The 24044-nt window shown below is 39.6% G+C and overlaps 1 protein-coding gene across 1 annotated transcript in view; it reads right to left on the bottom strand.

Annotated features, from left to right (window-relative positions):
* The window catches only part of GRIN2B (glutamate ionotropic receptor NMDA type subunit 2B), a 474878-nt gene that overhangs the window by 5096 nt on the left and 445738 nt on the right, over positions 1-24044 (bottom strand). The window contains exons 10-12 of the mRNA XM_053557785.1: positions 6160-6320; positions 4170-4357; positions 1337-1575 (exon numbers count right to left, since the gene is read on the bottom strand). Of these exons, the coding sequence (XP_053413760.1) occupies positions 1337-1575; positions 4170-4357; positions 6160-6320 (588 nt within the window). The remainder of the gene's footprint in view (positions 1-1336; positions 1576-4169; positions 4358-6159; positions 6321-24044) is intronic.

Below are 24044 nucleotides of genomic sequence, written 5' to 3'. Positions count from 1 at the left end.
CTAGTCCTTTCTAACCCTCCTTGATTAAGGCTAGGAGAAAATGCCAAGCATTTTCTTTCTTTCTTTTTTTTTTTTGTTTGTTTTTTTAAAGATTTTTCCTTTATAGAGGCATTGATTTATATCAAAGGCCTATGAGTGCAATTTCTTTCTGGTTCAAGGTCTATCTTGCTGATGCCCTGTGGGACAATGAAGCACACCTTGTCTAAACCTTTCTTCTTTCCTATATAGCTGCTGTTGTCTTTCTAAACTTCTGTTGTCTTATCCCCATGCATTGGGAGAACTCCTCATTGCTTCTGGGATCATCCTACCTGACACCTTAGGAAAGGACCACACAATGGAACAACCAGGCTCAGGGAGCATAACTACTGTAAGTTCCACCTTCTTGCCCTGATGCTATTCAATGGCCTGAATTAACTCACAGCCAGAGGGGAAATGGAGAAATTATTCTCTAGCAGCAAAATACTATGGGAAGATGAGCAAAGAATGAAACAATTTAATGAGAAATCCATTTTCTTAAATGACTCCATTTGAGTCAAAATTGATCATATCTGGACTATGGACCTCAGTTCTTAAAGGGCATTTGAATTTACCTCTCATGAATGAGTCCCACAACATTATTAACAAAATCTAAAGAAGCCCATCTTTAAACAATGAACAACAACGAAAAAATCCTCGTCTCTGTGACCTTCTCTTCGTATATAAAACTATGTTCCTAATGTCTAACTTTGGACTAGAAATGAAGAAGAAAGACCTAAATAAAGAATGACCTAAGCATTATACTCTTGCTTCAATTAAAGAAGTTTCTAGAATATAAATTTCTTATGAGTCAGGACTTATTTCTGAAGGTTGTTGTTAAGCTCTTTAACTCCTCATAATCTACACATGGTTAAAACATAGAATGGGACATTGAAACCACAAATAATAATATATCTCTGTGTATGTTAGAACAAGAGAGATATGTAACATTTCATTATTTAAATAGAAATGTGATTTTTTAAAAGAGGATTAAATGATTAATGCAGCCTGTATAGAATTAACTGATACTGATGAAAGGCAATTGGTAAAAAGCCAAATATTCCATTTTGATAGATCTGCCAGTTCTTATAGAGAACCAAATGCCTAAATCCCACACAGAAAGCTGTTTCATGAAGGAAATACAGTATCACCCATTTTTTGAACCACTTGAAATGATATCATACAGACTCATTGTACATGATGTGGTTTCTTGCTTTTGCAATGGAACTAGAGTTAGTGCTCTCTTGGGTCTCTCTGCCTTACATAGTGCTAAGCTAAGCTGTCTTGAGAAAGCTCTACGAATTTAAATCAAAGCACTTACTCTGCTGATGGAGAAGACCATGCCAGGCTTGCCAGAACAGACACCCATAAAGCAATGCCGGAACTGCCAGTAGAAAAGGTGTTCGCAGATGAAGGTGATAAGGCTGAGAGCCATGGCTGCCCCCAACATATAGAAGACTCCTGCCATGTTGTCAATGTCCAGCTGGCTGCTCATGACCTCATTCTTCTCATTGTGGCAAATGCCAGTGAGCCAGAGAGCTTCCAGTTCTTCCATCTCCCCTGGAGACAGAACAGAGAAGTAAAACAGATAAAGAGAGACAAGATGAAAGAAATAGAGAAAAGAGAGAAGGAAGGGTGTTGGAGAAAAAGGAGAAAAACAAGACAAGTTAAGACAAGAGAGAAAGGGACAAAAAGAAAATGAATAGAGAATGGTAACAGTAATTTTGTCAATACCATTCTATATTAATTCATCAATGTACTCAGTAAGTATTTAATGACAATATGAGTAGTACGGGTGCTACAAAGACAAGATATGCTGGTCCATCATCTATCCAGTATAAGGTGGATACAAAGACATGACATGCTGCTTCTGCTGTCCATTATCTATCCAGTATAAGTTGGTACATAAATAACCAGTATGACAAACTCCATGTGGGTAACAAGAATTCAAAGAAGAGAGAGTAATTTTGTGGATGGCATGGCCAGTGGATTTCTTGAGGTAGGCAGGACGTGGAGGTGGGCATGGTGGATGGATGAATTTTAACTTATATTGTAAAAAAGGCACTCCAGGCAGTAGGAATAGCATGATCAATGGGAAAACAAAAGGCTTGTGTAGGGAAAGACATGCACAACAGTTCAAACAGAATAATAGTAGGCAAAGCAGCTAAATAAAAAAGATGGATGCAAGAGTGCTGAGGACCGAGTATCAGACTCAGCACTCTGCACTTTATTTTATAGACAGTGGGGAATAACATAATCAAACAAATGGTTCTGAAAATTGCTCCTAAAATTGTGGAAAGCAGATGGGGTAGGGAGAGGAGAGACAGCGAGAGATCGGCAGAGAGATTGATTCATTCCCTAGGGCCCCTCGGATTTACTGATCTCTCAGTGTCCAGGAAAACATAAAGAGCAAAGAAGAGTGAGCTTGGGTAAAATTGTCCCTGTCTCCTTCTTCCTTTTAACACTGCTTATGGACACTTTGATTACTTCAGTTCATGAAAGCTATCAACTTGTATTCCTTTCACTGGATACTAGGAAGTAGAAAGATACATATTCCAGGCAAAAGGAAAATGAAAGAAACCACATGCACCAGAATGCATCTTGTCATAGACAAGCAAGCCCCTGAAAATCTCATGAAGAAAACCGCCCTTTGCGATAGTTCCTGTTTGGTTAAAAATCTGCATTTTGTTTGCATAATCTGACAAAAGCTTTGGTAACTTTTGCGCATCATCTTTGTTGCTGCCTTTCCTCATAAATACAGGCTCTGTAATTGCCTTTAAGTGACAGCTACGCTGAAATTACAGAAGCTCTTATACCAAAATGGCTTGGTAACACTGGGGTGAGGACGCCCTCCTCTTAGCAATGTTCATCAAGTCACTTTTTACTCATTTCTTTGATTCTCCTAACTAGTAGAACAGCCAACTTCACCTGGAATCTGAAAATCCACCTGTGGTCTTCTGCTTCTGATCTCATCCCTAATAGCAGTGCTTCTGCAGATATAATTTAGAGCCACTAGGATGATGGTTGGTGGAGCCAAGCGGAGTCAGGCTGTTCGTCCATAACAGGATTAGATTCTGTGAAGCTAACAGAAAGAGTCAGTGCTTTGGACAGCAAAGGGAAGAGGGATGCAGAAGACAGGAGTATAATGAAATAGGAGATGAGATTTTCCCAAATCAAGTTGGCTGCTCAGTCAGCACCAGGATGACACTCTGCAGCAGCTGATGGTGTCTGCCTGTGAGGCTGTCTAACACTGCCTCCTGCCTCTCTCAGCTGAAAGAGCAAGAGGGAAGAAAGGGAAAAATGAGTAAAGGGTCACAAGTTTATTTCTCTGCCTTTTTTCTGGGCACATGAAGAGCAAAGACTTTCCACACTTCCATCTACTCTTTTGGCTGCATGTGAGATGATTTAATACCAGTCTCTCCCAATTTATTCCTGAAGGTTTGATTATAGACTGAAATCTAGAAGCATATCACCTTGTCAAACTACATTAATCCTCTCCTCTCATACCAGGGTTGAAAGATGTTATAATATTCCCCCCAAATCCACATGTTGAAATCCTACCTCAAAATGTGACTTTATTTGGTGATAGGATCTTTGGCAAGATGTGACTTTATTTGGCAATAGGATCTTTGCAGATGCAATTAGTTAAAATGAAGTCACCCTGGAGTAGCATAGGCCTCTAATCCAATGTGATTGGTATTATTAAGATAAAGGAAATTCAGACTCAGACAGGTGTGGAGGAAAAACATGCACACAGGTGGAACAAGTGAACATGAAAGCAGACATTGGGGTGATGCTTCTACAAGGTAAGTGACATCCAAGATTACAAGCCAACCACTAGATATTAGGGAGGAGGCATGAAACATATTCTCCCTTGAAGCTTCCAGAAAGAACCAACACTGCAGAAACCCTGATTTCAGACTGCTAGCTTCCAGAACTGTAAGATAAGACACTCTTTTGTTTAATCCTCCTGGTTTGTGGTCCTTTGTTATGGCACAATAGGACACTAACATATAATCCCAAACTCACAGTATTGTGTGAAATGCTTTTCTGGAAATGCACATATTAAAGATATGGAGAAGAAGAAAAGGTTGGTGTTTTGTACTGGCCATTGGTGGAGGAAAAATGAGCACCTTTCTCTTTCTTTAACTTACCATCTCCAAAGAGCTGCAGGATAGCCAGGTCCACCTGACGCTTCCACCCAGAATCTTTCTGGATGGCGATGCCATAACCAGTGGAGGCAAAGACCTTCCCACTGCCAATGGTCACTAGCTTGCAGCCTTCATCTCTGCCTGCCATATAGTTCAGCACTGCTGCATCGTAGATGAAGGCATCCAGTTTCCTGTGAGAGAAAGAAGCAAACAGAATCCAGCAGAGGAATTCCAGAACAAAATTACCTATGGGGCCATTAACATGAAGCACAGGGTTCCAGCAAACTAGGGAGAGAACTGGTCCAAAGTAAGGTTTAAGTTGGAACTCTGCCAGAATCTAAAGCCTAAATTCCAGGCTGTTCTTTATGAGATTTCAGATTGAAAAGAGGAGTTCTTTTCCTCCCATAGGGAAGGATGAAAATGTAAGTTGGGCCTGAAGCCAACTCATAAACTGTGTCTGAAAAGGAGAAGGAGTAAAAAGGAATCAATAAAAATAATAACAGAAATAATGAAAAGTAACCACCACAACGATAGCAGCAAATAGCAAGGGTTAGATTTATATAACATTTTTCATTTCTCAGTTCATTACAGTCCAGAGTGGGGATAAGTGTAGGTGTATGTGTTTCAATAGATGTGCAATGCTATTTCTGTGGTCAGAAATGTTCCAATATTCTGTTATGCAGCATAAGAATAGAGGTGAGGGGTTTGGGTGGTGGTTGCACAGGCTTGGGTAAGAACAAAAAGTGTCACACTATAAGAGAAAGTGGCATATAGAAGAACTCAGACATCTCAAGTTCCTGGTCATATACAAACCTCATTTTATGTATTGTTCTTTGCAAGGAAGGAATATATAGGGAAGGGAGGAGGGACAGGAGTAGAGATAGGAAGGCATGAATCAATAACGGAAATCAACATGGAAACCCATCAATGCAGAGTACGAAATTCAAATATAGCTCTGCAGGTAATAGAGAGGTCTGTAAGAAAGAAAAGCATGCATCATCTCCTTCATTTTTACAGGCTAATTAGCTTTGTTTCTTCTTGAGAATAAAAACAAGCACTTCTAGCAAGATATGACCCAGAATATTTTGTAAAATGAACCCTATAGAAACATGGCAAACCAAAACACCAACACTCTCATATGACTGAGAACTGTGGCTGTACCAAGGGTCAGACTACTAAAAGTGGTCCTGCCCCCAAGCTCAAATCCCATCTTCTGAAATCTCCTGTGATTTTATTTATGGTGATAAGATGGACTCTAACAATATTTTAAGTAATCAGGTATCTAGGTGGCTCTTCTAGACCTAGAGCTAAGGGGGTGCTGAGAAGAGGTCCAAGTGCTGCTGGTTATCCTACCACACCCTCTTGGCCACCAAATGTCAACATCTATAATGTGAAGTTATCTGCCATATTCTAGCTTCTAGAACCCAAATGAACAAAGGGACAAGTACGGCTGGGACTATGCAAGCCAATATATTTGGAATGCACGAACTCCTTTCAATAGATAAATTCTCCCTAGAGCCCAGTTGAACCACAAAGAATGCCAACACAAGCTGAAATTGGGGATACATTGACAAATTCTTCTTAACACTTTTACATATTTTTCTTTTATTTTTCCCTCATCCCTAAGGAGAACCATCATTTTCACCTCTTACTACAAAAGGTCTTTTATATCATACATAACCCATGAGCCTCATCCTCGACTCTTCCCTCTTACTTTCACATCTATATCATTTCTGTTTCATGGTTGTGTGAACACAAATAGAAAAAAAAAATACTACGGAAATACATAGAAATAAAGAACGGCATGGAATTTCTGTAGGCTAGCCTGAGTTATACTATCAACTTTAACTTGGAGATCCATAAAGAACACAAGAAATCTTTGATCTAACTTTTTTTTGGCACTGAGCATGGCATACAACTACATCTGACCAAGTATATGTGTAATAAATGTGGGAAGCACGTGAAGGACTCTGAGCTTGGAAGCAGTTCTTACCCTGTTTTCAGGGAGAGCAATGCATCATCTACACCCCTCTGGTTGAACTTGCCCATGTAGGCGTGCATTTCGGCATAGTTATTGCGAATGTTCCTTTCTGTGCTGCCATTGGGCACAGTCCCAAAGCGAAAAGGGGGTGAGAAGTCATTAGGTCTCTGGAACTGGAGAGAGAAATAGAAAGAGAGAGTGAAGAGACAGTAAGTTAGCATGAGTGGATTCATAATGGAAGAGACCCAACTATAATTCACCAAATACATGAGCCCTCACTCAGGAGCAGCAACTGTTATCTGAAAGTGGATTTCAATTCAGCTCCATTTAACACATATTGTTAAAAGGTTTCTATTTGTCCAGCCCTGACTTTAATCTATAATCCTTCCGTGTTCCTTTCATGTATACTGCTCAATACCAGTAATGATGGGCCAAAAAGGAATGTACTGATAGCTTAACTGCAGTGGACTAGTCACCTTTATCTCTGAAAATTATGTAAAATCTGTATTTAGTCCTCTTCATTTGAGGCCTAAAAACAATATCATTTCATTCTTAAGGCTATAGACCTTAGTGAGGCAAGCTATGTTGTAATCTTAAAGATAATTTACAAGTATCAGACATATTTTGCTAAGAAATTTTCTCTTGACCTTCCCTGATGTGCTCAAAGCTCATATATACCCCATATGAGTTTCAGGATAAATTGTAAAATCAAAGACAATTTTAATTATGTTCCTCCCCTTGCTTAAGAACAGAGAGTAGATCTCCAGTGCCTATCATAATAAAGCAAAGCCTCTTGGATATTCACCCTTATTACATCAGCTTTATTTCTGGCTATTACCCCACAATGAGTAAGTCTTTATGTTGCTTCCTGAACACATAATTTGTTCATTTGTATCTTCACAGCCTTGTACAGTCTATCTCCTCAGCATAAACTTATCTTTCTCTCTAAGCCAATTCATGTCCTTCATTTCAAAATATAACTTAAAATAATGTCTTCAGGATACCTTCTGTGAATTTTTTCTTCCATCAAGTCTACCCTAAGGTCACCCAATAGTACTTGTTATTCTTGTTTTAGATCTTGTAACTCACACTACAGATTCAATTACTCTCTAAATGTGCTGGCTAACTTATAAGAACTTGCCTCTGATGTAGTTATTAAGTTTAAGCTTGAGATGGAAACAGATAAGGATTTTTGAAGACCAGTTCTGCCATTTACCACTATCTGACCTTGGGCAAGTAACAGAAACCCTCTGGACATCATTTTCATTTGTGAGAAGAAGGCAGTGCCAACTTTTCAAGATTGTTGTGAGGATTAAATTATATAATGTATGAGAAGTGCTTGGCACAGAGCACATGCTCAATAAATGTTCCCTTATTTTATTTTTCATTCATGTGGTATCTTCTGCATTTCCTGGTAAACTTCTGGCTCCTTAAGGTTTCCATTCTGTTAGTACAGCAGTGATCATATAGAACAGTGATTTTCAACCAGTGTGCCTGAGAGGATCTTAGGTGTGCCATGAAAATTTTTAAAGATCATTAATTAAATTATTTTCAAAAGAAGTTCAAAGGACAGCAAGTATATTATTTTCTTCTTTTTTTGATTAATATAATCTAAGTGTGCCACAGATATATTCAAAGACATTCAGCTACAGGTTAAAGTGTGCTGTGAGATAAAGGTTGAAAAACACTGATATAGACTATGAGCAGAGTGGCTCTCCTGTGCCCTGGCATAGAAAATATGATAACAATATTTAAAGTCCTCTTGTTTTTAATGCAATACCATTAGCTTTGGAAATATATTTGAAATTCTATGCTGCCAATTCAAGAGATCTCTGAACCTTTGGAATTGCCTGGGCTTAGAAGCAATTCTCCTTCTCAGAATATTGAGGTTTCAGGGACTACAAAGTATCATAGCATCAGGAACTATAAATGCCAACTTAGCTGCTCAGTGTTGGCCATAGTTGAAAGTAGAGTCATCAGTGGTTTAAGGAAATCTATGGTACATCAAAAAACTCCTACTTCCTCTCTGAAAAAGCACAGTGCTTATTGCCATTAAGAGATTTTTTTTTTGTTATTTTTAAAGTGAATAAAGATTCTTAGAGTAAAAAATTTTAGATCTGAATGGGCCACTCAAGGTTGACTAGTCCAAACCTTTCATTTTACGATAGGTAAGTTACTTGTTTAACATCACACAGTGACAGTGGTGGCTAACACTTCCAGGGCTCCAGTGGCCTAATTAACAGTGACCCCTCACTGTCCCCAGCAGATAGCAAGTTTAAAATAATCAGAGATATGCTTTATTGAGAGATAGACATCAGAATGCTTTGTACATCACTACCAAATAAAACATTTTAGATGTTTGAAGAAATATATTCAACAAATCAAGAGTACAGTAGATACTATGGTCTATGGTAAAGAGTAATTTGCTCTCTTTAATCAGTAATTCTTTCACTTTGCTAACACAATGAAATTGGTGCTCACCATAACTAAAATATTCTATGTCTCAAAGTATTTTCTGAAACATGAATGAAAGTTGTAATCATGTCCAATATAATTCTAGTATAAATTATTATGGTCTAAGTTTTTTGAAAGTTCACAATCTATGCAAGGTGTATGCAGCCATTTCCTTTTATTAACCACATGTAATCCAATGCCCAGAATGCCTCACTTCCTGATGAAGCTACATTATGGAATGTTTCCATACAGCCCTATAGAAATTTTTAACTTTAAATTATTTTTAGATTCTAGATGCTATTTTTTAACTGTATCCCTGAATCACTAAAAACTGAAGAAATGATAAAGGATCTAGCATAGCCAAGAAAACTTTGAAAAAGAAGAACACAATTAAAAGACTTATGTTACCTGACTTTAAGATTCATTCTTAAACTACAGTAATTATGACAGTGTATTATTAGCATAGAGATAAAGAGATCACTGGAACAGAACAGAGTGCCCACTAATAGATTCATACACAAATGTGCAAAGGCAATTCCATGGAGAGAGGATAGTCTTCAACAAATATTGTCAGAACAATTAGATATCCATATTAAAAAAAAAAGAACTTCATTTCACACTTCACAAGATACTAGAAATTAGTAGATCATATACCTAAAATGTAAATTCTAAAATTACAAAACTTCTAGGAGAAAATAGAGGAAGAAATATTTGTAACCTTGAGATAGACCAAGATTTCTTAGATACAACACCAAAAACATAATTGACGCTCCCCCCCCACCAAAAAAAAAATATAAAAGATCAATTGGACTTCATCAAAATCAAAGAACTTCTCTTTGAAAGATGTAGTTAAGGTCATAAAAAATAAGCCACCAACTGGGAGAAAATATTTGAAAATAAATTGAAACTATTAAAAAGCTAATGGAATTAGATAATAACATAGCAAAACTTAAAGCATTTTCCATAAGAAAATAATCAGAGAAACCAACCAATCAGTAATGTAACAATAAGAAAGCATAATCCTACCGAATGCACTGATCCTAGGGGCAGAATTCCAACTCTGTCTCAAGCCAGCTGCATGAATGTGGGTAAGTTATTTAAAATTGCGGAACCTTACTTTTCCAGAAGTATTTTTTAAATAAGTAGGATAATATAATTTTTAAAAGCACTTATCACAATATCTGTCACATGGTAGATTCTCAGAATTCTTAGTTGCTTTAGTGGGGATGAAGTTTTAATATCGAAAATTGTCCTATATAAGGCAATGTTCCCTAAAATTGAAAAATCTTGTTCTCTAATTTGCTCTTTAAACTAGGTCAGTCTGGGGGATAACAGGGAGTTCACATTGCCCCAGAATTAGCTAAAGCAGTGAGCTTGCCTTTTCCTTTGAAAATTCTTGACCCAGCTTGGTAAGATCTGTGAACTTTAAATAAAACATGTTTTTTTAAAAAACCGCCATTGGAACTTGAATTTTACTAAAATTCTCATCCACGGAGAACTATATGTTTAGGCAGGTCTGGGGGAATAAGTTAAAAAAAAAAAAAATCTTCCAAATATTTTGATGCTTTCAATACATGCTCTTGTAATAAAACCTACCCCAAGCTGTAAGGCATTATATGGCACTTGTTTAACCTGAATGCTAATCAGTGCTGTCTAGGGACCTAGGAAGGAAAAAAATCTACCACTGGCAAGAAACAGAAAGTCTTAAAGTCTGTAGAATAAAGAGGACCCTGAAAAACAATTACAAAAAAATTTTTTTTTGAAATCTCAATATGAGAAGGGACAAAGTAAAAGGGCTTCAAGAGAGATGGGAAAACCATGATTTGCTGAATGAGTAAGTCTGGAAGGCCCACAGAAACATTATGGGACAGCTGTGATCAGCACGCAGTAATTCTCTACTAAAAAGGCAAAGAAGGATGTTAGTATGAGGTAACTGAGGTAATTACTTGAAATTAATAGTAATACTTCCATTACTCAACAACCAATAGGAAAGGGCAAAGGTGCCTGGAGGCAGAGACCAAGGAAAAAGTTACAAACAATTCAAGAGATACCCACTTCCAACTCTTTTTGGAAGTGATCTAAGCTTTCTCTTTGTTCTAAAATGAAACTTCTCTTTGTTATACTAAAGCTTGTGCAAAGTTATTTTTGCTTTCTATTCCTGCTGCCTGTGCTGCTCCAGTTTCACCTTTGGTTTCTACACACTTCCACTTTTGATTCATCCATGCTTTACTTGAACTTTCTAGATCTGTTGAGTAATCAAACCAGGCCAACTGGGGGGGTTCAGAAAAACAGTATATCAACAATTGGATTAAAACACTCAGTCTTATTTCAAAGTAGGGAAATTTGTACAGTACTCTTCGTACTTCCTTGGATCTATAATATTTTTCTAGGCATCAATAAGATTGGTACTATCAAAATATAGATTGGTATAGGTAAATACTGCCAAAGGAAAGGATTTGAGGTCAGTCCCATTTCATAGATGAGGAAACCCATGCCCTAAAGAGGTCAAGTAGGTTGTTCAAGGCCATATGTGCAGCAGGAGGATAAACTGAGACTGGCCTTCTGGGTACTGAGCCTTCCTATTGCCAGCACAAATACTAGCAGAATAGTCCAACTGCTCACTGGAGACTGAAACCACATGCTGTAAGTGAAGCCACACAATGAAGGCATCCTTCTTTTTCTGAAAACTTAAATGCCAATTCACACCCTTCCCACTGAATACAGCACATGGCTTCTAGCAATTACTGTAAGCACAGACTCACACAAGGGCAAAACAATGCCAGAATGTTAAGAGAACTGTAATCTCACTTGATCCTCCTGGAGAGTGGCAGGGAATAAGAATTCAACCCTCTGTGCTGCTCACAGCATCATCTCAGCTTCCATCATAATGACCTCAAACTGAATTAGTCTCTGCAGTTGCACAAGGAGGAAGGTTCCTGAAGGTAGGTGTCATGGACCCTGACCCTACCAGAGATTCATGGACTCTAGGGCCCTGGGCTGCCACCACCCCACTAGAGAGTCAAGGGGAAAGGAAACAAGTCGGGGAAGTGGGGATCTGTTCCATTTTAAAAATGATTTTATAATATAATATAATATGTACAATCAATGTTTATTTTCCTATGTATTAGTTCATTAAAAATAGCCACTCTTATTTAACATCTTCATATATGTGAGGAATAAGTTACACTATCTCTTTTAACTATAACAATTAAAATCCATTAATTCATTTGGCAAATATTTACTGAGCATCTATTAGCATAGAACATTATATTAGGTACTAAAGCTACAAAGATGAAAAAGATCAGATCCTGTCGTCAAGGAGTTTACATACCAGAGAGTCAGAAATGTAAACATTTGTTCAGTTTTTAAATTTGTGTGTGTGTGTTTGTGTGTGTGTGTAGAGACAGGGTCTTGCTGTGTTGTTCAGGCTGGCCTCAAGCTCCTGGCCTCAATTCTCTCACCTCAGCCTCCCGAAGTGGTAAGATTACAGGTGTGAGCCACTGCACCTGGCCCTCATTCAGTTTTTCACTCATTCATTCATTTATTCTTTCTTTTGTATAAACACTTAGCAAGCATTTATTGGTAATTATCATGTATAGACAAGATTCTGAGTGCTAGAAATGCAATATTGCAGAATATGATTTTGCCTTTGAGGAGTTCACATGGGTGGGGGGCAGAAAAGAAGCCTTTAAGGGGTGGGGCAGGGGGCAGAAAAGAAGCCTTTAAGTAAAAATTTGGTGGATTAAAGTTAGCGACCAATTTGTTGCCATTCTATGACAAAGAGGTTTATATCCCCTACCCTGATTCTGGGCTGCCCTAGGTGATTTGCTCAACCAGTAGGGTGCAGCATCAGTGACATTCTAAAACTTCTAAGGCTGGGGCAAATGAAGTTTGGCAGCTTGTACCTTGGCCTCTTAGAACTTTGCTCTGAGAGAATCGGCCCACCATGGAAGAATGCAAGGAGTCCAACCACCCTGAAGCCAACATGCTAGAGACACTACCTATAGGAGCTTCTGTCCATTGTCCCAGCTGAGCCCTGACTTCCAGCCAAGCCAGCCAGGACACATGGCATAAAGTAAAGCCATTATGGGCCCTCCAGCCCAGCCCAGCACCCAGCTGAATATCAAGTGACCTCTGTTGATACCACATAATAGAAGAATCACTTGGCAAACACCTACCCAAATACTTGATCCACAAAATGGTGAAATATAGGCTGGCATGGAGAATCATGTCCATAATCCTAGCACTTTGGGAAGCCAAGGCAGATGAATCATCTGAGCTCCGGTGTTCTAGACCAGCCTGAGCAAGAGTCAGACCCTGTCTCTACTAAAAATACAAAAATTAGCCAGGAGTTATGGAGGGTGCCTGTAATCCCAGCTACTGAGGCAAGAGGGATCACTTGAACCCAGGAGTTTGAGGTTGCCGTGAGCTATGACACCACAGCACTCTACCCAGGGTGACAGAGTGAGTCTCTGTCTCGGAAAAAAAAAAAAAAGTGAAATACAATGAAATGGTTTCTGCTTCAAGCCACTGAGTATTGGGGGGCAGTTTGCTGTGCAGCAGTAGGTAGGGAACGGACGATTTCAAATAGTGAAAATGAAGAACTGGGAAGAACTGGGTTTTTTCCATGACTTAGCAATCATGAGGTGGGAGGATGGGCGGAGGGAGGGTGATTGTGGGATTACAGCTATGGTGCATCTTATAAGGGTACATGTGAAACTTAGTAAATGTAGAATGTGAATGTCTTAACACAATAACTAAGAAAATGCCAGGAAGGCTATGTTAACCGGCATGATGAAAATGTGTCAAATGGTCTATAAAACCAGGGTATGGTGCCCCATGATTGCATTAATGTACACAGCTATGATTTAATAATAAAATAAAATAAAATAATAAAATGCAAAAAGAACTGTGAAGAAATTGAAACAGTGTAACAGGATAAAGAGTGACTGGTAGGAGAATAGCTTAGATCGGCTGTCCTAAAAAGGCCTTTCTGAGAAGGTGGCATCTGAACTGAGACCTAAGTGATAAGAGGGAATAGGATGACCAGAGAAAATTGTACCAAGGTCTGGAAATAGCAAATGCCCAGCCCTGGGGACAAGCTTGGTGTGACTAGGGGACAATGAACAACATGACGGGTGCTATGAGCAGCCGTGCCCATGAGGCAGTGGGAGCCCAGAGCAAAGGGGCCGAGATTTAACCATTTAGACAAGAGGAGCAAAGTGCTTCGAGATGGAGACAACAGTCTGTTCAAAGACACAGGACAGTGAGAGAGCCTGGGCATGAGTGGAGACCACAAGCAGCTTGACATTGTCAGAGCCTTACAGATATGGCCATGGTGACAGGAGGCTGACACAGCCAAAGAGGAGGCAAGCCATGAGTTACAAAGAAAGTTGAATTCTGTGGAAAGAAGTTCAGAGTTCATAATCTAAGGGCTGAACAACAGCAGAGTTCCTGGAGCCAGGTGGCCTGAGCTGAAATCCCAGCTCTGCCACTTGATAGCCGTGTCACCTCAGTCAACTCACAGAAGCATCATAAGATGTGTTTCTGTTTTCCAAAAGTACAAAAGATGAACCGTACACCACTAGCTAACCATACAAGGCCACAGAGGTGCATACTACTTGCCACAGACATTCCAAAGGAGCAAGGCCGCAGCCAGCCTGTGCTTTCTGGAAGACTTGAGGGAGTCAGATTGAAGCTGCCAGCAAGGTTGGGTTGGATTTGGAAGAGTGGAGATGGGGAGTTACCATCACGTCACACTAGAAGAACCCTCAGCTTTAAGATTCTTCCTCCAATCTAGTTAGTTTTCAGCGCAAAAGGGAGGAAATATATTTGTACAGAAGTCTGAGGTCATGGCACCAGGAGAAGAGCAGGTTCTAAAACCAAAACCACCCTAAATGCTGATGGCGTCCAGTTTGTCATTCTGACTACCAGACAAGGCCATCTCTGGCTCAGCCATCACTTAGTGCTAGGAGGTTAAGTAGAGTTAGATCTGCTGAGTGACAGTGTGCAAATGAAATATCTCCACTAAAATGAGAGTGGCAAGAAATTGCCTTCTTAGGTAGTTGGCTACCCTGAAAAATGGTTCTTCTTTTTCAATCTGCATCCAATCAGCATATGCAGATTAGGACAAGCCAGTGTTGTGACCTTGAAGAGATGGGTGTTACACATGCTCTTTTCAGGGATTCAGAGATATAGAATCGGGGGAATTTGTCTTCAAAGCTTGACAATCTCACATGTAAATATTCACTCCATTACTTCTGATTTTACATTTGCATCACAAAAAGAATCAATGGCCAAATGTTATTCATCTGTTCCAGGCACCCAAGAGAAAAGGTGAGAAGACTTAGGAGGCAAGTGCAGTTTTTGGCCTGGGCCAGAACATCAGAGTTCTGAGAAGACTACCTTTTTACCTATGCAGCACCCTTCTGTTATCATTATTATTACTGTTGTCGCTCTATTTTATATTTGAATAGTACTTTTTAATTATTGACTTCATTGTCATCAGTATTATTACTAATGTGCAAGTCTGTGACTTTTAACCATGTATAGAATCTTGCAGTCATGACCACAATCAAGATACAAAACAGTTCCATCATTCACAAAACCCCCTTGTGCGACTCCTGCATAGTCACACCCTCCCTTTGCTCTTAACCTCTAGCATCCACTGATCTGTTCTGTCCCTTATAGTTTTGAGTTTTTCCAGAATGTCATATAAATGTAATTCTCTAGCATGCAACCTTTCAAGACTGGCTTTTTTTACCTTTTATAATACTGTTGAGATTCATCGGGGCTTTTGCATGTATCTGTAGAGCATTTCTTATTATTGTTGAGTAGTATTCTATTGTATGAACACACCGGTTTGTTTATCCATTTATCACTTGAAGGACATTCAGGTTACTTTCAGTTTGGGGAAATTATGACCAGAGCAGCTATTAAACATTCATGTACAGGTTTTTATGTGAATGTAAGTTTTTATTTCTCTAAGGTAAGTACCAGGAGTGAGAGTGATGAGTCCTATGCCTCCTGCTCCCAAAATCTTTTCACATCTCTTCTTTCATTTGATCTTCCTAATTTTTTCAGGAAGTATAAGGCAAGTATAGCCACTGATTTACCTTCATTAGTCCAGGGGTGTTGCATCCAAGTATGCTGCCTGCTACTAAATCATTCTGTATTATTATCCTAGGGCCCAACTAGGGTGAAGTGCACGTGTGACTTCAGACTCTGCACACTGTCTGAAGAGCAGAGGAAGTGACTGGAGAGAATGGCTTCTCTCCTTTTCTGCTGGGATCCCTTGCTGGGTCCAGAGTGGGAAGCAGAGGTCAGGTGAAAGCACAAAGAGAAGACTCTGTAAGAACATGACCTCCGGTGTCGCCTGTGGCTCAACAGAGTAGGGCGCAGGCCCCATATGCCAGAGGTGCTGGGTTCAAAACCAGCCCAGGCCAAAAAAAAAAAAAAAGAACATGACCTCCTTCACTATCCCAAGGCCAATGAACGCTCATGACAGATATGAAAAGGAGTTAGTCTGTGCTTACATTCAAGGGATGATTTAATAGTAAACCAGTAAGTGTATACATGGTTTACAGACTTAAAGATTTAAGTTTGAATCTGAGCTCTACCACTCATTAACTGTGTGACTTAATGAACAAGCTGCTTAGCTGCAGAATTGGATTTTAACAATGTTCCAAGAGGAGAAATAAGGTACAGCATCCCATTACAAATCCTTCATTTCAAAACATAGGGTCCAGAGTAGCCATCCAAGACCCTGGCCATGAAATAGCCCACTGGTTATCTAATATGGATATCATGGCAGATTAGAAAGTTCTGGAATGGAAGTGGGAGGAATAATTATTTTTACCTTTCATTATAAATTATTCATTGAAGAGAATATTGTTCAAATTCATTCAAAGGAGGCAATAAAATTATGATAACAATAACAATATAGAATGTAGTTAGAAGATCCAGGTACGTAATAACAGTGCCAAAATTAGCTCGGTTCTCTTCCTGTGCCTCTGATGAACCTGATGACATTTGCTACCTCAGAAAGTGAGTTAGCATATAATAAGCATTCAACACCCAGTGGTTTCTGCTCCCTTTTCTCCTTGTATTAACATCAGTGTCGTAATTGTCCAGGGTAACAAACATACTTAGTTAGCATATGAAGAAATCTGCACTTGGATGTGAGCAGGCCAGTAAGACCATGCCATCCTTCTAGGTGTCTTCACAGCTCTGCGTGTTGAGTTGCTGGGGTAGGAGGCCCTTGCCTCTCTGAGTGCAACATGGAGCTGGGCTGCGGCATTGGATCTCAGGGGAGGAGGGTAGGAAGGAGCCTGGAGCTCCATCCCCTGTCACTGCCCTCCTGCTGTGGCAGAAAAAACAGCTTGCAGAACATAACATGCCAGTATTTTGGATTCCTGGAATTCAGTTAATTATCAGTTTTCCTCCCAGGGATGATCTTAATACACAGCAATCATTTCTTTTGTATTTTATAAAGTTCGCATCTATAAGCCTTAATAAATATTTCCTGAAATATTTTGTAAAATCAGATAATAGCATCATATTGCATGCTAACTAGCTGAGTTTTGGTCCCTGAGCCAGTGGAGCCAAGCAGATGGGTTTATTTCTATATTAACTATATTAACTTTACCACGTCATAACATGTACCCTGGAGTTTTAGGTGATTGGCAAAGCCTATGTCTGGCCATAAAATATCATCAATACATGTTTAATGGGCATAAACCAAGTATAAGTCACTGAGTTCTGAAATGAAATAAGGCAACAGATACGATCTCTGCTATTACAGTTCAGCTGGAAATAATAATGATGATATTAATATAATGTCACCAGCAGCTAATGGTTCTACAGCACTTGCTACGTACAATTTACATATAATAACTCATTAATCTTCTCATCAGCCCTGTGACGTAGACATTATTACCCCCATTTAATGGACAAGGAAACTAATGCACAGATAATAACGAACAAGGCCATACAGTTAGAAACTAGCAGAGCAAGGATTCAAAGCCAGAGTCCTCGCATTTAACTATAAAACACATCACAGGGTTCTGTGTACACAGAACAGACCCTCATTACCCTTGTGTGGAATAAAGAATTCGATGACTGAACCAGCGTGCCAATGACAGTGGGAGGTGAGGAAGGCGAGGACTATGGAAGTTCAAGGGGAGCAGAGATTGTCAGGACAGGATGGGGTCGCAGGTCCTCCCTCCACTGAGGAGGCAGAAGCAGAGCCAACTCCTGCAGACTGTCCAAGATTGGGACAAACAAAGGGGTTGCGGAGGGCAGTCGGGGCAAGCAGAACAGCACGAGCAAGGAGGCAGAGGGACACGGGCACAGCCTCTGCACTAATGTTGGAAGGAATGTTCGTACCTGTAAACGTGGAACACTAATTTGGTACCTAGACAGAAACCACAGTGTGAGCATGAGGAACATTCAGACTGAGAAAGGACACAAGGTAGACCCCATGCTGCCCAGGTGTGATTATTATGGAGTTAAAGCAGCATGACTTGAAGGACAGAGAGGCCGGAGAAGGGACGTTCACTGGAAAAGCACAAACAGCCTGGACTATCTTCAGGGGGAAATAATGGGGGGAATAAACGCAAAGGATATTGGAGCGGAAGCCTTGACAGAATCTAGATCTGCCTATGGATGTATTCAGAAGAATGAAGGAGGGCAGGGTGCAGACCTGCCCTCAAGCTCCTGTCCAGCCTTCTCTCTCACCCCCTCCTCAGCAGCCACACTGGCCCTCCTATAGTTCTTAGCACTGCCAGGTAAGCTCCTGCCTTAGCATGTTTCCTATCTCCAAAGTCCCATATAGCCACATATATTGCTCCCTAACTGGCTTCGGCCCAGACATAAGTGCCTTTTTATTTTCTTCCTTCTTTCCCTTTAGAACAGTGATTCTCAACTTTCCTAAAGCTGAACCCTTTAATACAGTTCCTGAGGGTCGCGACTCACAGGTTGAGAACCGCTGCTGTAGAATGTGATCACTGTTGGATCTCTTGTACCCAGAATGGCACCTGACACTTAATAGTCTCTCAATTTGAATGAATGAATGAATGACCTACTAGATGAAGCACAAATGTGGATACATTTATTTTATTCAAGACTTCATTCAAAAATGCACTGTTTACTGGTTAATGTATTATGATGCAGCACATAGTTGAGCATTAACATTCCTCATATCTAGGGTTAGTCTGGCATCCCTGGTGAACAAGGAGTTAATTTTCCCTAATGCCAGTTGAGGACACTTTTTCTGGCACCTTCTCCATTTTTCCTTGAAAAAAAGAATATATCAGATTGAAATCCCACAAGAGCTTGTCAGATCTAGGACTTGACAAAGCCTATGAATATTTCTTTGGCACCAAAAATGTGACAGAGTTAGAGATAATTATGATAACATGGAGATGAAATGAAGTAATAAAAACAGAGGCATTTGAGTTTTATCCTTAAGTCATCCTGTGTGTGACAGGTGGCCTTGGTCATGCTCCTTTAACCTTTTTTTAGGCAAGACTGTTACAAAGAGGTGTTCATACCATCCACTCCACTCCACCTCAGGGACCAGCCTGGGAGAGCATAAGGGATTGTTTCAGATGTTTTATTAAAGCTATGGGTGCTAGAAGGAGAAATGGCCTTTAAAGAAGATTTCAAGTGAAGGATACAGGTAGACTCAGCATGAAAACTGGGATTTTGAAGCTGTACCAGAAGCTCCAGAAGCTCATATAATTTAGAGGTAATACTGAAGGTCACTACCAAGATTTCCATGTGCATGATACCCAATAGATGCAGGGGAACTCCAGTTATCAGCATGACCCCCAAGGTTCTAATGCAATTCCAACATTTCCACAATCATGAATCTGGGGTCAGGGGAGGACTGCCAAAAGCTGGGAAGAGCCTTGGGGGAGTGAGGATGGAGGAAAAGGCAAAGCAGGGGACTGGTGTGCCTCTGCTTCCCTGGCAATCAATCAGATCAGCCAGTTCCAAACTCAGGAATGGAAACACCAGCATGTGCACACACTGTCACATTGTGACCCATTTACAACACAGCAGAACTTCTTGCTTTGGTCAATAAAGTCAGCTCCATGCATGGGGTGCTCTAGTTTATAGAATGTCAGTGCTGGGAGATCCCACCGTGCATACTGCATTCCCTTCAGGGGTTCACGATGGACCATGCCAGGAGAGGACTCATAATCCTTTGGTAAAAAAACCTACGAATATTTAACTGACACAGCATTTACTCAAACTTATTTTGCCATGGATTTTTGTTTGTTTGTTTTTTTTTTTTGTAAAGACAGAGTCTCACTGTACCACCCTCGGGTAGAGTGCTGTGGCATCACACGGCTCACAGCGACCTCTAACTCTTGGGCTTACGCGATTCTCTTGCCTCAGCCTCCCCAGCAGCTGGGACTACAAGTGCCCGCCACAACGCCCAGCTATTTTTCTGTTGCAGTTTGGCCGGGGCTGGGTCCGAACCTGCCACCCTCAGCATATGGGGCCGGCGCCCTACTCACTGAGCCACAGGTGCCGCTCTGGATTTTTGTTTTTAAATATCCTTTGTGTCTCCCAGCACACTCATAGACTATGCAACAGGGTTTGAGAAATGGCAACTGAGCAGCTTCCTTGGAGTACAGAGGAGAAACAGAGGCCTGGGAAGTTCATTACCTATCCAAGACCAAACACTCATTGCCTATTCCTGTCTCCATCTCCATTTTTATTCAGTACCTGCACACCTACTGGGTACCTTCTCTGTGCCAGGAACTGGTAGAGAGTCAGTGGCAAAGTAGGGCAGATGTTTTATTTCTCAATGGTCCTTTAGGGCTCAGAGGAGTCCGGTGTGCCTAAGCCATCCTTAATGGACCTCCAGTTACAATGTTAACACAATTATTATGAGGTGACTGCCAGAAAAGTAAAAAATCTATAACCATGTTGGTAGAAGAATGGAATTTAATTTTTCTAGTTGCCTAAGAGTTAAGCCAAAAAGACTCTTTTACTTCAAACTCTTCTGTTGAAAGTCATTCTAAACTATATTATTAACTGACATTCCATTTAGGGTTACATTTATTCTTTTTTTTTCAAATATATCCACTTGATTTGGGGGTGTGGATGCTATACAGAAATTTAGATACAATAAATGGTTTCAGAGATAATGTTTAATATGGTACTTATTCCAGGAGAAGTCTAGAAGTGATTGTTACCTTTAATAACAGAGATAGTATATATCCTCTATATAAGCTTGTTTTGCTATCACCTATATCTTTTACCCTCTAAAAGTGGAAAATGTTACAGTCGTTTTAGGGTTAGATGCTTTTTTTTTTTTTTTTTTTGTGGTTTTTGGCCGGGGCTGGATTTGAACCCGCCACCTACGGCATATGGGACCGGCGCCCTACTCCTTGAGCCACAGGCACCGCCCTGGATGCTTTTTGTTAAATGAGGATATCTTCCTATGAAAATAAAAAGAGCTTAGCAAATACTTGGCTAATGGAGAAGCCGAGGTCTCACCAGTGGTTCAGCACAGTGCAGGCTTCACACATGCACACACAGGGAGGTCTTCTGTACTCTTCTCATAAATGAGACGAGGTCTACTTGGACATCAAAGAAGTCAAAGTCTTGCCAAATAGGTCCTGACAGAACTTTATAATTTGAGATTTGATAGGCCACAATAATATCACAGATAGAGACCCCATTTATTCAGTTTTTCAGTTTTCTTCTTAAACACCTGCCTAATTTAGATGGTTTGACAGGAATAAGATAAGAAAATTATATCTAGGATTATAAATGTCAAATACTTCTTATCTACATTACCCTCTTTTCTTTCTCTCCTAATCATTGGTTATGAAACTAACATTTGTTTCTCAAATTTAAATGGCTAATGAGTGGAAAGTATTGCCTTATACTATGACCACTATATGAATTATATAACTGTCTTCTCATTCATTTATTGACTAAATAACTAATTCATTCATTCTTCAATAAATATTTGAGCCCCTGTATATGTCAGATTCCATTACGGTTACTGCAGATATATCAGTGAATAAACTAGATGAAAATTTTTGCCCTCACTGAGGTTACAATTTAGTGTAGAGAGACAAATATAAATATGTTGAATACTAGTATATCACACCATCTAACATATAATTTCCATTAATGTAAGAAAGACAGAAGGACAGGGAAGAGTAAACTTATTTTAGATCCTTTTCCAAAGTTTATATCAGATATTCATCTGGTGGCCTGAAGTTTAGACTGGAAACTCTTGTCTTTAACAATATACCATCTGTAAGTGCCTTCCTCTCTGAATTTAGCCCCAATCACATGGTCTGATGTGAATCAGAACAATCAGTTCAAGTTTGCATCAGTTAAATATATCAAAATTTATTTTTCCACTTAAAATCCGAGGTCTTTTTCATCCCAGGCTAGAAGAGGAGACTGTTTCTAGAGTAAGCAAATGGGCTAAAGTGATAGGATGCTGGTAGAATAGATTGCTTTTGAATTGCAACACGTATTTGGGAAAATAATTCTATATGAGTCAATTTTTCACTTTCATTTTAAAAATCCTAATTATGGAGAAATACACTCATTAATGGGGATATTTTTTCATCTATCTATTAAATAGTAGGAAGTTACTCAAACGATTTCTTATTGAGTTCCATGATAATTCTATTAAGAGAGCAGACCACTGGATACTCTGAATGGCTCCGAGTTTGTATCATGTTCCCTTTGTCAATGGATTACAGAGAAGCTAGCCTGCTTTAAAATTATTCATGAAATTTCAAATCAGAATTCAATTAGTGGAATGGCCAAAAGTCTCTAGTCCACATCAAAGGAAATGTTTCTCTTTATAAAATAAGAGACCCCTGTCACTAAGTGGTGGGACACTGATGAAAGGATAGACATGACCAACTGATTTGGGAATGTGAGATAGATAACTCAATAAATACACAGGGAAGGGTCTCATTTTCTTTAATATGATGATGGGATGGAAGCCTTGTTCTTTAAATCAAATTGGATCAAATGGCTAACTACTTGTGGAATAAAATTAAACATCAAAACAGTAATTCTGGCATGGTGAAAGAGGATATTTGAAGAATCAAATTCCATTAGGAAGAATATTAAGTGAGTCTCACAGTTACTTGTACTAGAGCAAGAAAGGACAGGAACTAGCTTTATCAAAAGCACAATCAAAAGAGATAATGGAACCTTAGTGGATCACAAGCTGCGCACGTTGGCAACATAGTGCTTCTTTTAAATAAGGAGCCTATAATGAGAAGCTAAAGAGCAATATAGCATGTGGGAAGGACATGGTCAAGCTGTGTTATATAAGATCTGACGATTAAGTTCACAAACTTGCCACCACACACTTACTGTTGACAGTACTGTACAAATAATTCAGTAAGGGTTCATAACCTGGTGTATCGGTGTCTCACAGCTATGTTTTTGTTGATGTGTAACGTTCATTATTGTTGCATGTTTTTGCGTGCTACATGAGAATGTTGGAGCTTGAATTAGAGCAACAAACAAACATTAATTTTTTTGTTAATCTTGGCAAGAGTGGAAATGAAATCAGGAACCTGCTAGTCCAAGTTTATAGGGACAATTCCAAGAAGAAAATAGCAGTGTACAAATGGAGTAAATGTTTTTTGGAGGGGAGAGAAAACGTCACTGATAAAGAGAGGTCGGAGGAGTCAGTAACTAGCAGAACTGATGAAAACTTTGCAAAAATTTGTCAACTTGTGTGTCAAAATCATCAGCTGACTGTGACGAGCATAGCAGACCAAGAAAACATTGACAGAAAAACAGTTGGGAAAATTTTTTTTTTTTTTTTTTTTGGCCGGGGCTGGGTTTGAACCCGCCACCTCCGGCATATGGGACCGGCGCCCTACCCGCTGAGCCACAGGCGCCGCCCACAGTTGGGAAAATTTTAACTAAAAATCTTGGCATGAGAAAGATGTCTGCAAAAATGGTCCCAAAGAGTTCACTGATGCCCAAAAGCTTGCCAAGACCTTTTGGAGAGGCAAAATGAAATTTTTGGCTGTGTTGCCACTGGTGATGAAACATGGCTGTACCAATACAACCCTAAAACAAAGTGTCAAAGTCCACAATGGAAGTCAGCCAATTCTCCATGACCAAAGAAGTTCTATCAGTTCAAATCCAAGAGTCAAAATGATGTTGCCAATGTTTTTAATATTAGAGGGATTATTCTTTATGAATTTGTACCAACTGGACAAACAGTTAACCAAGTTTAATGTTTGGAAGAGCTGAAAAGACAGGATGAAAAAGTTAGATGGAAATGACCTGAACTTTTTGTCAACAACTCCTGGCTCTTGCATTACAACAATGTACCAGCTCACATAATGCTGTCTATGAGGGAGTCTTTAGCAAGTGTACAAATAGCTGTATTGGGCTCCCTCCTTACTCACCTGATCTGCCCC

Source organism: Nycticebus coucang, chromosome 12 (assembly GCF_027406575.1).
Source record: "Nycticebus coucang isolate mNycCou1 chromosome 12, mNycCou1.pri, whole genome shotgun sequence".
In the NCBI taxonomy this organism is placed as follows: Eukaryota; Metazoa; Chordata; class Mammalia; order Primates; family Lorisidae; genus Nycticebus; species Nycticebus coucang.
This window is presented reverse-complemented; position numbering and strand designations above follow the sequence as displayed.